The 15,050-nt window shown below is 46.9% G+C and overlaps 1 protein-coding gene across 1 annotated transcript in view; it reads left to right on the top strand.

The window, feature by feature from the left end:
- The window catches only part of CRB2 (crumbs cell polarity complex component 2), a gene marked incomplete at its 3' end in the record, with an annotated part of 47,642 nt that overhangs the window by 26,737 nt on the left and 5,855 nt on the right, over positions 1–15,050 (top strand). The window contains exons 4-9 of the mRNA XM_080356089.1: positions 1,745–1,940; positions 2,147–2,286; positions 2,733–2,915; positions 3,844–3,957; positions 12,453–13,400; positions 14,218–14,774. Coding sequence (XP_080212215.1) covers positions 1,745–1,940; positions 2,147–2,286; positions 2,733–2,915; positions 3,844–3,957; positions 12,453–13,400; positions 14,218–14,774 — 2,138 coding nt within the window. The remainder of the gene's footprint in view (positions 1–1,744; positions 1,941–2,146; positions 2,287–2,732; positions 2,916–3,843; positions 3,958–12,452; positions 13,401–14,217; positions 14,775–15,050) is intronic.

Raw genomic sequence — 15,050 nt, forward strand, 5'->3', positions numbered from 1 at the left:
GTTGGGTTACATCTCGCTGTTCCTGCAGTTCCACACTTTGGCTGCTCCTCGTGTGTCTTGCAGTGTTAGTAGCTGTCCTGAAAAGCTGTTGGTTTACAGCTATGAGACTAAAGCTGTTGCACGACTGATATTTCTGGAGCGTTTGGCACTGTGTGAATAATGGCATCAGGCTTGTTGTTGCAGCTTCTGGGCAATAGTTGAGGCTTTGATTTCCATAGGTGCTGTGGATGTTGGAGGTGTGGATCCACGAGTGGAAGTGGGGGGACTGTCTGAGACCTGAGTACTAGAAGTGATTAGCTATCAGCGTAAAATTAAGGGAGATATACAAGAAAAGAGATTTATTTTCAGGAAATGTATACTTAGTGTTTCCAGGTGTAATTTATCCTGCCTATCCAGCCTGTAATTCTTTGTCCCATGCTGCAGGATTTCTCTGAGGGAAGTAGCCTTTTTGGAATAAAGTGGCTTTTAGTTGGATATTTCTTTTCCAATTCTTTCATGCCTGGCAAATGTTTGTTGGCTTGTGATATAAGTATCTGTTTTTTTGTGCATCTGTGCTAATGGTGACTCAGAGTGATCTCCACCTGTGGGTTATCTGTGAGGGAGGCAGTCGGGGTTCTCCGTTCTCCAGCCCTGCTTATCGGAGTGGAATGCAGCCGTACTGCGCCGTGTCTGCCTGGTACCGCCGAGCACAGGAACTTCTCAGCCTTCCTCCTTGTCACCCACTCAAGTGTTTAAAGAGTTAGTTTGCTGCGAGGAATGCTACTGATTACCAGTGGAATGAGAAGTTACAACATCAGGAATGCCGTCCCTGATGCTGACTCACTGATAAAAATGAACAGAAGTGAAGGAGGGGAAAAAAAAAAAAAACATTTCTGTGTAGGCCTTAAGGTTAATATTGATTTTAAGTATCAAGCATAATTATGTCTTTGCAAATCAGTTTCTGTTTTATCTTTATGCTGAATTCTGAATTTAGGATTGTGGGATTCCCCTGCCAAGGAAGTGGTAAATGACCCAGGCAGCTGGAGGAGCTCGTTGTGCTCCGAGTTATTCTGATGTCAAATGTGAGGCTTTGCCTTATGATCTAGTGCTTCATCCAGAGGTTTCATTGCCACAGGCTGGCAAGGCCAGGTTGTTGCCTGCTGCTTGCAGCTGCAATTCGGAGGAAGGAAGTTTTGTGTGGGTGTTGACGGGTTTGAAGGGCAGATTAGGGGGCCCACATTCCGTCAGGATTAGGATGGCCCTGTCCGCTGTGCGGGAGCCTTTGCCAAGAAGGGGAGATTAGGTGGATTGGCAGGTGCCACTGTAATGACTGAGGTTTGGAGGTGATGCCAGGCCACGGATCCCAAACCAAACCAGCTATCACTATGTTACTAAGAGCTGTATGCGAGGTCAAGATTTTATGGATGTTATTTGTGAAGTGCTGACTAATTGGCTACTTCAACAAACCTGAATGAGACTAAAACTTCACAAATACTGGAAACTGTTTAGTTTTGATAGAAGACTAAAATCCAAAAGTCTAGACAAAAGAATTTTTTTGCAAATAAAAAGTAAAGGTCCTTAATTTGTGAGAATCACGTGCTGTTCATGAGCTCCTAATTTTCTTATGGCAAAGTGAGAGCAGATCACTATGCTGGCCAGTTTGGGTCAATAATGTGGCTTTTGTGGTTCCAGCTCAGAAGTCCAGGCAGCACAAATATACTTTTCTAGATTTGTAACAAAGATATTTCTCTGTTTTCTAACAAAGGTGTGAACTGTGACGCTGAAATAGATGAATGTGATTCAGACCCTTGCCAGAACGGGGCCCTGTGCAATGATCACGTTGGGTTCTACACCTGCACCTGTGCCCCAGGGTTCCAGGGGATCCAGTGTGAGGTGGACATCAACGAATGTGAGAGCCAGCCGTGCCAGCACAACGGGACATGTCTAGACCTTATTAACAGGTGAGAAATCAGCGATGTTCGGGCAGTTAGATACCAGGACTGATCTAAAGGTCTGCTTAGTGTAACCTATGAAAATTAGAGTGGAAATCCGTGGGAAGAATTCAATTTAGTGTTTTGTACATCACAACTTCATTTGCTCTTTGCTCGTACTGGGCTTTGCGGTCAGACCAAGAGCTCATGCCTTGCTCTGTTTTGCTGCCCCACAGCTACGGTTGCGACTGCAGTGACACCGGCTTCGAGGGGGAGCACTGTGAGCTGGACATCCTGGAGTGCGCCTCTGCGCCCTGCCTGAACGGGGCCACCTGTGTGGAGGGAATCAACCACTACAGCTGTGCCTGCTGGCCAGGTAGGCTGCAAATCTGGTTTGCTAAGCTGACATGTAGGCACGCTGCAATGGAGAGCATGTGCTAAATTGCTGTGTTGAAAAGGTAAAGAATTAACGATGCTGCAGGGTCCAGTGTGATTTTTTTTCTTTTAATTGTCTGAAACTGAGGCTGCCACTGCTGCCACTTACAGGCCATCCCAGGATCCAGGTGACCTTGTTACTGGGAAATGCACCCTGATTATCAGCCATAAGATTGTCTTTCTCTTTTCTACCTCTTTCCATCATGCGTTTTCTGTCACAAGTTAATACTTTCCTGCAAATTGATTATTTGGCTCCTGTATTTGGCTCTAGCAGGGACTCCCTGCTAGATGAGCTGCAGTCTCTTCTGGGTCTTGTTCAGCTACAATGTTTGGGAGATTGGTTCCAGCGAAGCTCTGCGTGCTGTTGGCACTGCTGTCTCCTGGCAGGTTACACGGGGCAGCACTGTGAAAAGGATGTGGATGAGTGTGTGACAAATCCTTGCCACAACGGAGGCGTGTGCTTCGAGCGATCCAACCCAACCTATTACGGAACACGACCTGACTTCCCCAGCAATTTCAGCTACAGCCAAGCAGCTGGATTCCTGTGCTGGTGCCAGCCAGGCTTTGCAGGTGAGCGCTGCAGAAACTGTTCATCCTGTCTCCACCTGACAGGTGCTGCGTGGTTTGAGCAGATGGGAGTGGAGCAATGTTATCTGTGCAACACAAATCACTTAATAACTGTTACTTAGGGCAGCAGCGTGCTGCATCAGGGACGCGCTCCTGTTCACACGCTGTGTGAATATACTGCAGAGAGCTGCGCCAGTGTCTCTGTGTGTCCAGCAGGCCTGTCTGGAGGCTGAGGCAGCAGCCTGTGCGCTTTCCCCGTGCTCTGATGGATGCCCCCAGCTGTGCAGGTGCCAAGGTGGTTTCTCTTTGTCACTCTCTCATGATGTGGTGGAATTCATCCCCACAGGATATCTGTGAAACTCCTCTTCAGAGGAAATTGTTTCCCTGGAGTCCCAGATAACTATTGTAGGTGTTTCCTGATGAGACTTCTCTCATGACAGCAACTGTATAATCAGTGTGGGTACGAGAAGAGGGTTCTTGGTGTCTTGCTCTTGGAGCTAGAAGCAATGTGGATGTTCAGCTGAAATATCACCTTTTCCTTGCTTTATAGACATGTATAAGAGGCTGGATTTAACAGCCAGGGAAATCCCCTGCTAGGAGGGGCTAAGCAATAATACTTTATTCTTTTTTGAGAGAAAAACTAGAGTTTGGTCCACTGTTCCACAGATGGGAATGGTTCAGAAGTTCTGATCCTGCCACTGCTGCCTTTCATGACACTGGAAAATCATTTGACCTTTCTGTACTTCTTTTTCTCTAATAGTTTCGGTGATGGTATCTGTCACCTGAGTGTCCGGAGAGACACAGAAATTCTTTTGCATTTTTAGATGACAGAAAACAAGTGCAAAAGTCATGAATGCAGTTGTCATTCACATTCTTTCCTTCACTGATGCACTCATGCACTTAAGATGCCTCTTCTGTTTTCACTTTAAAGGGGAGACCTGCTTTACGAACATCGATGAGTGCGAGTCCCAGCCGTGTCAGAATGGAGGGCTCTGCGTGGACCGTATTGATGGCTTCCTCTGTCACTGCCTACTGGGTTATTCAGGTAATGCTGGTGAAAGGGGTGGCTGGAATCAGGTTCTTGTGTTACCGCTGAGCTGCTGCGTTGCTGTGGGGCTGGACAGCAGCCCCGGGCAGCCCAGGCTGCTGAGCAGGACTGAAGTGAACTGCGGGGAGCGCAGCAGTGGTGCGGTGGGATGTCTGCAGTTCAGGCCTCAAATGCCACGAGAAAGCTCTGTGATTTTGGTCAAGTAAGCTGGTAGATCATGAACTAGATTTTGAGACATGAGATGAGCTATTTAGAAGAGCCTAAGATCAGAATAGCTGGGGGATCTGTATCCTGGAGTGAAGTTCACTGTGGGAACTGTGGGGATTTTTTATACATGTTCTGTGAAGGTGAACAAAACAAGCCTTCAAATTAAAAAAGGGGTGCCTAACATTCTAGTTGTCACAAGCTACTGACTGTAGCAGATTGGATCACTAGCACATAAAACATCTGTAAAACATCTTCATTCCCTGACACCCCTGGATGATAAGAGCCAGTGAGTTTCGGCTGAAGGCAGTAATCTGCTATGTTAGGAGGTCAAAAGGTCTTTGTCATGTGAGCAAATGAAGCCTTCTCTGTTTACAAGGGAATGGGGAGTCTGGATTCTTACAGAAATGCCCTGCCTGACCTTAACGGGTCTCAGTTTTCTAGCTGAGAAACAAGGGGATAGTGAATATTGCACATCAGCTCTGTTGGGAATGTACACTGCTAACTGCTACTAAACCTCATATTTGTTTAAAATATTTGTACTCAGTCTTCTGAATCTTTAAATTCCACATGTACTCTCTGTTTTGAGCAATTTAACACCAAAGGTAGTTTGTATGAAAGGTAGTCCTCAGCGAAATCTTGTATTTCTGTATTTTTGAGGTGGATGTAACCTTTCCACAGTGTTACCAGGCTGCCATCTCGTGGGAAAAAGAAAAACTTGAAGCCAGAAGAAAACCTTGTCCCTTCAGCTTCTTGCAGCAGCAGGCAGTGACATTCCAGGGGCTGCCTGAGGCCTCTATTGCATGGCAAGGTTTCCGTTTTCCTTTTGTGGTTGTAGTGGCTGGGCTGTGTTGGTGTAACTGCCCAGCTCTTTCCTGGGCAGACCCATTACAGAGGTATTTTCTCTCCCAGAATCTCAAATCAACACCTAGTTAACACCTCCTGTAACTGGGCTGGATTCTTTGTGGGGTTTTCTGGCCTATCTCGTTTGCTTTGGATTCCTAATTTAGACTTTGCCTTTGTCTTTGAAAACAGACTTTTATCCAAGGTCTTTATTGGTACTTTCTTGGGTAGTTACAATGCTGTACTCATGAGCTGAGATCTCGTCCAAAGTGATGGTTTAAAGTTCATCCTACTTGTCAGAATTCCCACTCACAGATGTGCCCCGTTCGCTTATCCTCCCAGAGTTCAGAGTCTCACTGTGCTTTGCCAAACTGCAGATCTCTTTAATCCTGCTCATGGGCAGAAAAGCTGACAGAAACACAGGATGATGGGCAAAGGAGCGCTAGAGTTCATTCTGTTGCATCAAATTTGGGTTCATTAGTACTTGAAGGGGATTAGAAGCAGGTTGCTCTTCTGGATATTGCTCTTGGTGAAGGACTTTTGTCTCAGCTGAGGTAGTTCTGACACATTAATGCAGTGAGGCTGGGAGCGCTCTGAGAGATCAGTGAGTGCGTGTGGAGGACTGAAGCTGACAGGGAAATAATAGCAATTAATCTCCCCTCCTTTGTCAATTAATCCCAGTACAGTCATGCTGGGTAAACAGCTTATTACTTCATATTAGGATCACAGAACAACTTTGTGAAGCTTCCCAGAATGTTTCTGTTCAAAACGCATTTCTGTGGCAGCTTAGATCTGCCGTGAACTTGGGTTTAAGCTGCCTCCGCTGAGTAAAGTGAACTTGCTACTCTGAAAATGCTTTCTTGGGGCGGCAGGGGGTTCTTTCTCTATTTTTTTTCTCCGGTCTGAGGAATTTGGGGAGTGTTGGGATAACAATGTGAGTCAGGATAAATTCTTTCTTTGCAAATTAACTGCCTCAGTGCTGTCCCGGGCTGCAGCAGTGCAGGGTGAGCCAGCTCGCTCTCAAATGGACTTGTTGCAAGAGAGATGCCCCATTCCTGAGAGAACCACTCAATAGGTCCTAAAGGGTGTTCGACATGTCAGTTTGTGCTTTAGCAGAGGATGGATCCTGGGAGGATGTAAGAAGTGTGAATCAAAAGATTGCACGGGTGCTAAATGAAATGTGAAGGATAATGAATCTTGCATGATCTTGGAAATTATGTCAACTGTCGTCAGGAGGAGCAGCATATTAGGAAAAGTCTGTTTTTTAGGAAAAAACAAACAAACCAAAAAACAACGCAAATGAATTATTTATTCATAGGTATGGTTTTGGTCCATCATGTAGGTAATGCTGTGGACCAGAACATGAAAAAGTCAGGTACCTCCATTTGGAATGGGAACTGATTTTTAACTTGCAGGAGTGTAGCCAAGTCGAATCTGGCTCATTCATTCTTTAAAAACTTTTACACGGGATTGTGAATGTGTCTCACTATAACTGGAGTGCTTATTGACAACTTTACTTTGTTCAGCCATAATGTGCTTGTCAATGGTCCCTAGAGAAGTAGGACACCTCTGTGTAGCTGGCTAGAAACGGTTACTTGGTAAGAATGCTTGAATTCCTGCGTTGTGAAATAAAGGGGAGATTCTTCCTTTTAACCACCTTTGGACAGATTTGTGTGTGTGTGTGTGTGCAGGTGTTTCATGATGTCAGCTTTGTTTTAGAGATGTAGCCTCCACAGAAAGGGCAGCTCAGAGGTTAAGATAGTAAAGAGATTAGAGGACTGTTACCCCTTCAACAGAAGCCCTTTTGGTAAATATAGCTGAAGGGAGCTGGAGCACACTCAGCGAGATCCCCCTGCTTCCCTCGGGTTCCACGCTGAGTCTTCCTTCTGGATCATAGCTCCGTGGGTGATCAGAGCTCTCGATTTCCCTGCCGTCTGCTCAGGGTGCTGCGGTTGTGGACGCTCCAGTCTGGACCCCACGCGTGTCAGGTGAGTTTGGACCAAAAGTGTCCTCTGAGATTCTGATGCTCGTGACTGCACAGTCTGTTTGGAACTGGCCTTTTGCGTAGATTTTCTGACTTCATTATTGCAGTAGGTGGTTGAACGGCACAAGCTGCCCACTTGTTTTCTCTTGAGCAATAGTGGAAGGGGTGGTACTAGCTAATATAGGTACTATTTAAATCTGTGCTAGGACAGGTCTCTGTGTGCATAGGACCCAGATGTGACTGAGAAGTTTTGACTCCAAACAAACACTCGCAATATACCTCCCACTTAACATATCTGTAAAATTGACTGACATTGAGTGAAGAAAGTCAAATAGCTACAAGAGCTGTTGGAATGCTTTCTTTTAATATCTTGAAGTGATACTGCTAACGCAGATTCCAGACTCTGACATGTGGGAGTTTTTGTTTGCTTGGACCTGACACTGGTACTAACAGAGACTCCAAGTTTGGGGAAAAGCTCTCAGATAACATTTCTTTACAGAAATAAGAACCTTCTCTGGGTTCTTTACAACATGAAAGCAATTCTGCCCTCAGGAACCTTACAATGTGAGAGTGACTACATTTAGAAACAAACAAAAACCCAAACCAAAACAACAACAACAAAAAAACCAGATAAAATTGAGGTAGCAACAGCTAATTTTATAAGGTTGCTAATGAGGAGAGAGAGTTGTTATTCTGCAGTGCCATGTTTGAACCAGTACTGTCAGCATAATGCAGGGAATTCCCTCCCATTCGTTTTGACTTCAGAGAACCAGGTCACAGTAGTTAAAACTTGAGACTTAGTGAATATAGCAGCGTGGAAACGCTTGTGCTCACAAATGCACCGAATGGGAGACATGGGGAAGGAAACTGCGCGAGGTGCTGGTCCCTGGGTAGGTCACTCAGTGTGCAGCAGGGCCGGGTTCCACTCTGGAGCCGGAGCTCTCCTCATTCCTGTGGTTTGGATTGGTAGTGGAAATGCAGCTCTTTGGCTTAGCCTCTAAAAAGAAAAATCTATATTTTGGCCTTGTTTAGGGAATGTGGCAGATTCACCAGGGAGGCGGCAAGGGCAAGAGATTGTCTCTTGACTTTTTAGTGCTGGAGCTAATGCTGTGGATGCGGCAGGGTATTACTGTAATGCACCGGGTGAGGATACGCTGTGAGCAGGAATTCTTCGTGTCAGCGCTGACAGGGGCCAGCTGGGGAGGGTTAGAGCCGGCCTGGATTAGATCGCAGCGCAGGGCTCTTCTATATTGGCTAGTTTCATCTCCAATCCTTTCTGTCTGCCTGGCACTGGGCAGTGCTCGCACTCCTTCTGCCGCTTCAGTCCAGCCCTTTCTGTCCTTCCTCCCCCCATTCACCCCCATTTTTTTTTTCCCTTTACTGTCACAAATGTCCACAAGGAGTCGGCCATGGAATCTGTGCTGATTGGCGTGATCCTGAAGGGAATTTTTCTGCTAGCAGGTAATGAGATCTACCCAGTAATTGCAATGTGTCCTGAATGTTTGCGTGCCTGCCCAGGGCAGGGAGCTGGCTGTGCGATTAGTGGTAGCTGGAGGCATGAGAAGGAACAAGAATTGGCTGGAGAGGAAGAATGTCTTTATTTTGAAGAGACCTAAAGTTTTGTTTTGGAAACTTTAGGGCAAGGAGTTTCCTTGTTGCTGTGAGATGAATGCGTGTGCATCTTCGCTACGGCTCTGCCCTTGTGCTGTGCAGCGATCGGATCCGGGGCGTCCCGAGGGCCACAGGTCCTTGTTTCGTACTCAGATGTGCTGTGTGAGTGCACAGGTGTCTCCCTGTTAGTTTTGTGAAATGCTAGTTTTGCTTTTTACAGGTGTTTTAACAATTTTCCGTTACTGAGAAGTAGGGTTTTTGTTTTAGCTCTGAGGACAAACCCTTTGCTGGCCTGTGCGCTTCTCCATCTCCTCCCCCACGTCTCCTGAGCAGTGGTGCGCGGTGGGAGAGAGGTCAGAGCGCTGGGTTGCCATGGAAATGGCAGTAATTGTGCAAATATAATTGTGTCGGGTCCATTTGTTGTGGCTAATTCTCTCTCTCCCTCCTCTCCTTTTTTCTTTTGATAATAATAATACAGACCCTAATTAGGATGCACCAGGGAAAGGTTGCTGGGAATTCAGTTCTTATGGAGAGGGCAAGCAGCGGCTGCCCCGCTGAACCCGCACCTTTCACAGCTGGGCCCATGAATCAACCTTGTCCTACAAGAGTTTTTGGTAAATGGCAGCTAAATTAGAATATCTCCATGTGTGCTAATTCTTTTAACATATTATGTATCTATTGAAGTATATGATTCTTACATTATATACAATGAATCTTTGCTTATTAATAGCAGTCAGTAAAATCATTACCTTCTTTCAGAGAATGGTGAGCTCTGTGGATTTTAATAACACATCTATGAAATGCAATTGTTCTTACCACATCTGTAACGCTGGAGAATTTAGTGAATAGGTTTGTGTTTGAAAAAGGTTGTTAAAGCTCAGTGACTTGTGAGTGTCTGTGTCTGCCCCAGCCCCTGCGGGTTGTTAGTTTGGGACTATTAGCTTAAACACCGTTAAATTAACTGGAATGTTTGAAAATGCTTGTTTCCAGATAGGAGCCTTTTAAATAACACTTGTCTGATTTCCAGATAACAAATTCCAGTGATTTGCATTTGTTAGTTTTTAACTAGATAAGAAACTCATTAAACATTTTAAAGTCTCCTGATGATGTAATGAATTAGATTGGCAACATTGCTCTTACTTTTGATAGCTTAAATGTTACTATTATTTGAACTAAGAAATGTAGAGGGAAGAGAGGCGATTACTTCAGAGTAACTTGTTTTGTCAGATAGAGTTGTCCCCCCTTTAAGTTTATTTACTATACCTGCAAAGGGCTGCCCAAGCTGCTCTTAGGGAAACAAATTAGTTTTGAACTTTTTTAATATACACTTTCCAGTGGGTTTGCAAAGACACAAGTGTCCATGTCTTGGAGAAGCCTGGAGTAATGGATATCCAGGAAATGATCTGTGTTTCTGGCTGCTGTAATGGCCTATGGCAACAACTTATTTGTTCTGGAGTAGGGAAAAGTTCCTTTATTTTGCTGGCACCCCCTTCTGCATTTACACTCTATCATCTGCAGCCCAGACCCAGCAGGGCAAGAACACACTGGGTGTTGCGTTAGAGGCCCTTTCCTCTCCTGCTCCATCCTGGGAAGGTTGGCCATTTGCTGGCAGAAACAATGACGGTGACAAAGACCATGCTGGGGGGTTTGGTTCCTCTCTTTCTGAACATTTCCTTGGCCTGTTTGTAATTTGAGAGAGGAGACAGCACTGTGTAAAGACCTGAAGTGTCAGCTTATTCTTTTCACCCATTTAAAACAAATAATCGAAGAAATCAAACCAGCTGCATCCCCTGGGAAAGGCTGGTGTTTAATTAGCCACCAGCCTGGGGTTGTGCACTCACTGCAGGGACTCATTTGCCGCTGGTCGCAGCGCTCACCCGCAGGTGTGGCCGGGCAGGTGTTCCTGCTGCTGGGACGGAAACGGGGCTCTCAGCAGTTCACCGCAGCTCTCCCTTTGTGGTTTGTTATCTATTATACAAACCGCTGCTATCTTCTCCTCATTGCTCTGTAAATACCAACAGCTCTGATCTGATATGAGCAGCATCTCAATCATTTGGGACTATACCAAACCTAACTATCTTTCTGACGCCGTTCAACAGCCACTCCCCTTAAATCTGACTGCAAACTTGCCTCTTGCAGTTTTGAGAGCCCTCCAGTCCCCTGATAACTCAGAAAAGCCACTCCATGTAGTTCTGCTGCTCTGCTGATTTCTTATATATCCAATTGAAGCCTTGCCGCCTTCTCCCAGACTGGGGTTCTCCAGGCTCAGACATGTCTGTTACACTGTATTTATTCCAGCACATTTCCTTCACGTGTGGCCGTTGCTTTGTGCAGAAATCTTAATTTTATCCTTGCTGGTTCCATTACAGGTAGGATCACACCCTGTGTGCTGAGCAAGCCCAGCATTAGTAGCTGGAGCAAGAAGCTGTGCTGAGGTAGTATTAGCAGCTCTGAATCTGGCCACCAGCCGAGCTCTTCTTCATTATTGGCCAAATTCAGTGCTTTTCCACAGCCACTACACAGAGCGGTTCTCTTCAAGTCTGTGTCAGTAGAGATCTGTGTCCTAGAGAAATCTGAGGTAGCGTTGCCCACGGAACAGCTCTAGCATAGCTGGAAAGTCCAGAATTACCAGAGCCTTCCATTTCTCTCCCAGTGCTTCTCCAGGCTCCACACGTGGTATGTCCCTGCACAGACACAATCTGACATCTTGGAGCTGGAAGCTGGTGTTGAGTCTTGGCCCATCTGCAGAGGTGGGACTGGGAACAGCAACGAGCACGGGCTGGAAAGCAGCAAGCAGCGGGGCAGCCGGGCTGTTACAGCGCCGGGCAGGAGCGGGACAGACCTGGGTTCAAGGAGCCCATGTCTTTGCTAAGTGTTTTTATCACATACCAAGTCCAGCTCCAGTGCTCTAATGCCCTCAGGCAACTCTCTACCCTCTCTGACATGCACATTCTGTTTGGTGGCTTTTCTTTACAAATGTTTGTTGTGTTTTGATTATCCTCCTTTGTGTGCAAATTCCTTCTTTTTCTCTCTGCTGTCCTCATTGTGCTTGGGGTGTAATGCTATTAGATTGGGATAATCCATGCTTGGTTTATCTGTGTGACTGTCTCTGAAGATTAGTCAAAACCAATGGTATAGGCTAGATAAAGTGAACTGGTTCAGAGGGGCTCTTCTGTCAGTCTGGAGACGTTCAGGAAAACGACGGCAGATTTTCATTAACCAGATTTGAGTGTAATGTCTTGTAATTTACTTGAGCCCTGGTGGGATACATGTGCCTGGAGCAGACAAACACACTGCAATGCGGTACTTTTCACTCAGTTCACTTCTACAGGACTGGGCAGAACTGAAATCAGCTTAGCACCAGTATGGCAAAGTGCCTGTGGAGTGTGTTTTGTTTGTTATTTGGTAATGAATTGAGTTTTGTGAGCGTTTCACAACTGGAGGGTTGTCTGGGAATTTAAATTTTTTTAACTGAGCCTTTCCAGCACCTTCCCTGGCTAGGGATCCATTTTGGACGCTGTCTGTGGCAGCGGTGCCTGGAACGTGCTCCGGTCACATCTGTGGACATAGTTTGAGTTTCAATGTACCCAATCTGTAAATGAAAGAAGCAGAAAATCCTTGTCCTTGGCCTGCAGCGGGGACAGCACACAAGGTTTCCTTGCTCTTCCGTTGGCGGTGGCCGTTCTGCAGTGAGCGTGGGGCTTCTTACTGGCAGCTCTTGGTCATCTGGTTGTTTCTTGAAGAGAACGGCCGAGGGAGCGGCAGTGGGGGGGCGCTCTGTGCCCGGCAGACTTGCCCTGGGCGAGGGAGTCACAGTCCCCTGCAGTGAGTTTCTAAATCTCTTTCGCAGGTGTGGAATGTGCTGTTAACATCAATGAGTGTGAGGAGGGTCCCTGCAAGAATGGAGCTGTCTGTGAGGATGGCATTGCTGACTATACCTGCCACTGTGCCCCTAGCCAGGATGGCATTGTCTGGGGAGGGAAGAACTGCTCTGTGAAGCTCACTGGGTGCCAGACGCATGACTGCCAAAATGAGGCCTTGTGCATCCCAACCTACCAAGCTGAGAGCCACGGCCACCTGTGCCAGTGCCAGCCTGGTTTCTATGATGCCACATGCTCAACACCAACAACGTTTTCCTTTGCTTCCAGAGGGTATCTCCTCATTGAGCTGCCCGTGAACAATCAGAGCAGGAGGGACGTAGCAGGAGATCAGCTTGCCAGCGTGTCCCTCCGGTTCCGAACCACCTTGCCCAGCGCCATCCTTTTTTACCGAGGCCATGAAGATGAGTACTTGTTCCTGGAGCTCTTTGAAGGCATTCTGCATGCGGGACTGAAGAGGGAGGATGTTGGGTACTCGCTGCTCCTGGAGGGGCTGCGAGTTGATGATGGCCAGTGGCATAAAGCTGAAGTTGTTCTGCACAGCACTGTGCAGCTGAAGCTCTGGCACGACTCTTGTGACGCAGGTGTCTGCCTGCAGAGCTCTCCCGTCCCACACAGTGTGGCTTTGGTCCCGCACGCCTTCCTGAACATGTCTGTCGGAGGTGCCGAGGATCCGATGGCCAGCAACACATGGAGCCAGCAGGGCTTTGTCGGCTGCCTGCAGGACTTTGAGGTGGACGCTGCAGCCGTGCTCCCGGTGGATCTGCCCCTGGGCGAGTCGTCGCCGGTGGCGCGGGGCTGCGAGCGCACCGAGTGGTGCCTGTCCCAGCCCTGCCTGCACGGCGGGCTGTGCCTGGACCTTTGGACAACCTTCAGGTGCGACTGCTCCCGGCCTTACGGAGGCCCAGCTTGCTCGTACGGTGAGTGCCGCCTGATTTACATCTGCCAGCTCCTCTGCCAGGTGGTGCTTCACAGACACCAGAGAAGCATTGGGGCCAGCTCTGGAAGCCGCGTTTTCCACTTGGCCAGTGAGAAAACTAAAGCAAAACCCTCTGTAAATAACATTTTCATTGATCCCTTTTCTGTCACTTGCTCCTGCAGGAATGATTTCCAGTTTTGTGGTGCAGAAATTATTCCTTGTTGAGCCAGAATCTCTGACTGCATTATCAGATCTATGTGACTGCAGGAGGGCAAGGCAGTTGTTTGAAGAGTTGATCTTGATCTTTTGAGTATGAATAGGAATGTTTTGCTTTATAGATAAAACACAGTGTTAAAGGAAGCTCTCTGACAATTTTGAGTTAAAATCAAATCTATTTGCTTTTTTTCTTGTTACTGCAAGGCTTGTATTAATGTGGTTCCAGTTTTTTGTTTTACTCTTGAGCCCTAAACAGGGCAAATACAAAGTTGTTCTGCTGTTTCCAAATTTAGACTTTAAAAGCAACTTTGTAGCTTAAAAGTCCTTGGGTAAATCTGCTGGGTGGCAGGGACTGTGCTAGCCCCGCTTTTCCCTCTTCTGCTACTTCTGTGCTTGGATTTATGCCCCCTAGAGAAAGCGGGGACACATTCACCTACTTGTGAATTTCAGACCTGTGTGGGGAGAGAACATAATTACCCCGGTGCACATTGCAGATGTTGGGAAGGTATTGCCCCATTCATAAGGAGTGGCAGCTTAGAATATCTCTGTGCCAGCTGCATCCCCTTCTCATTGAACTGGTGTGCTTTTCTTTTTCCTTCCAGAGCACCCAGCAGCAACATTTGGCCTAGAGAATTCCACCAGCTTTGCCTCTTTCACCCTTGCTGAGAGCCTTGGTGCAGACTTCAACATCTCCTTTTTCATTCGTAGTCGGAAACCTAACGGTTTGCTGTTGCAAATCAGCAACGAAACAGAGCCCTGCCTCACCGTGTACCTGAAGAACGGCAAGCTGAAGATAGAGACGGCATCTACGGATACTGTGACGTTACCAGAAAACTTAGTTGATGGGAGAAGACATTTGGTAGCTCTGTCTTTCCAAGCAGGAATGGTTGGTGCTCTCCAGTCAGACACATACCTGGAGCTAGGACAGCTCGTGGCAAGACCTCTTTTAGCTGAATATGAAGTGTACGTTGGTGGACACCCGGACCCAGGCAGCGCTGACACGTGGGGAGGGTGTTTTAAAGGCTGTTTGCAGGACATCCGACTCAACAGCCTCCAAATACAGTTTTTTCAGGTTGAGAACTACAGTCTGCCGCAGGAACTTAATAGGACTCACAGTGGTAACCTTGTGAGTGGTTGCATCTCTGATGACACCTGCAAGGTACGATGTCCCTCATTTGTCTCTACATCTGTGCAGTTGTTTATTATCGTTCTGTGATTACAGAACAGTTGGACTGTTGCTGATATTGGGAAGATGAATTTTTTTAAGTATGGAAGGACACCTGGTACCATTATGCCCCTACTTCACTCAATATGCTACATACAATTTAAGTACCAAGTTTCTCCAGCTCCCCTGCAGTTCCAGTAGTGTGTAGAACTGGGGCAGTCCAGCTCCTGTGCTGCCTGCTCCGTTTAGCTGAGCCCGCAAATGCTTTCC

Source organism: Nesoenas mayeri, assembly GCF_963082525.1.
Source record: "Nesoenas mayeri genome assembly, chromosome: 18".
Classification (NCBI taxonomy): Eukaryota; Metazoa; Chordata; class Aves; order Columbiformes; family Columbidae; genus Nesoenas; species Nesoenas mayeri.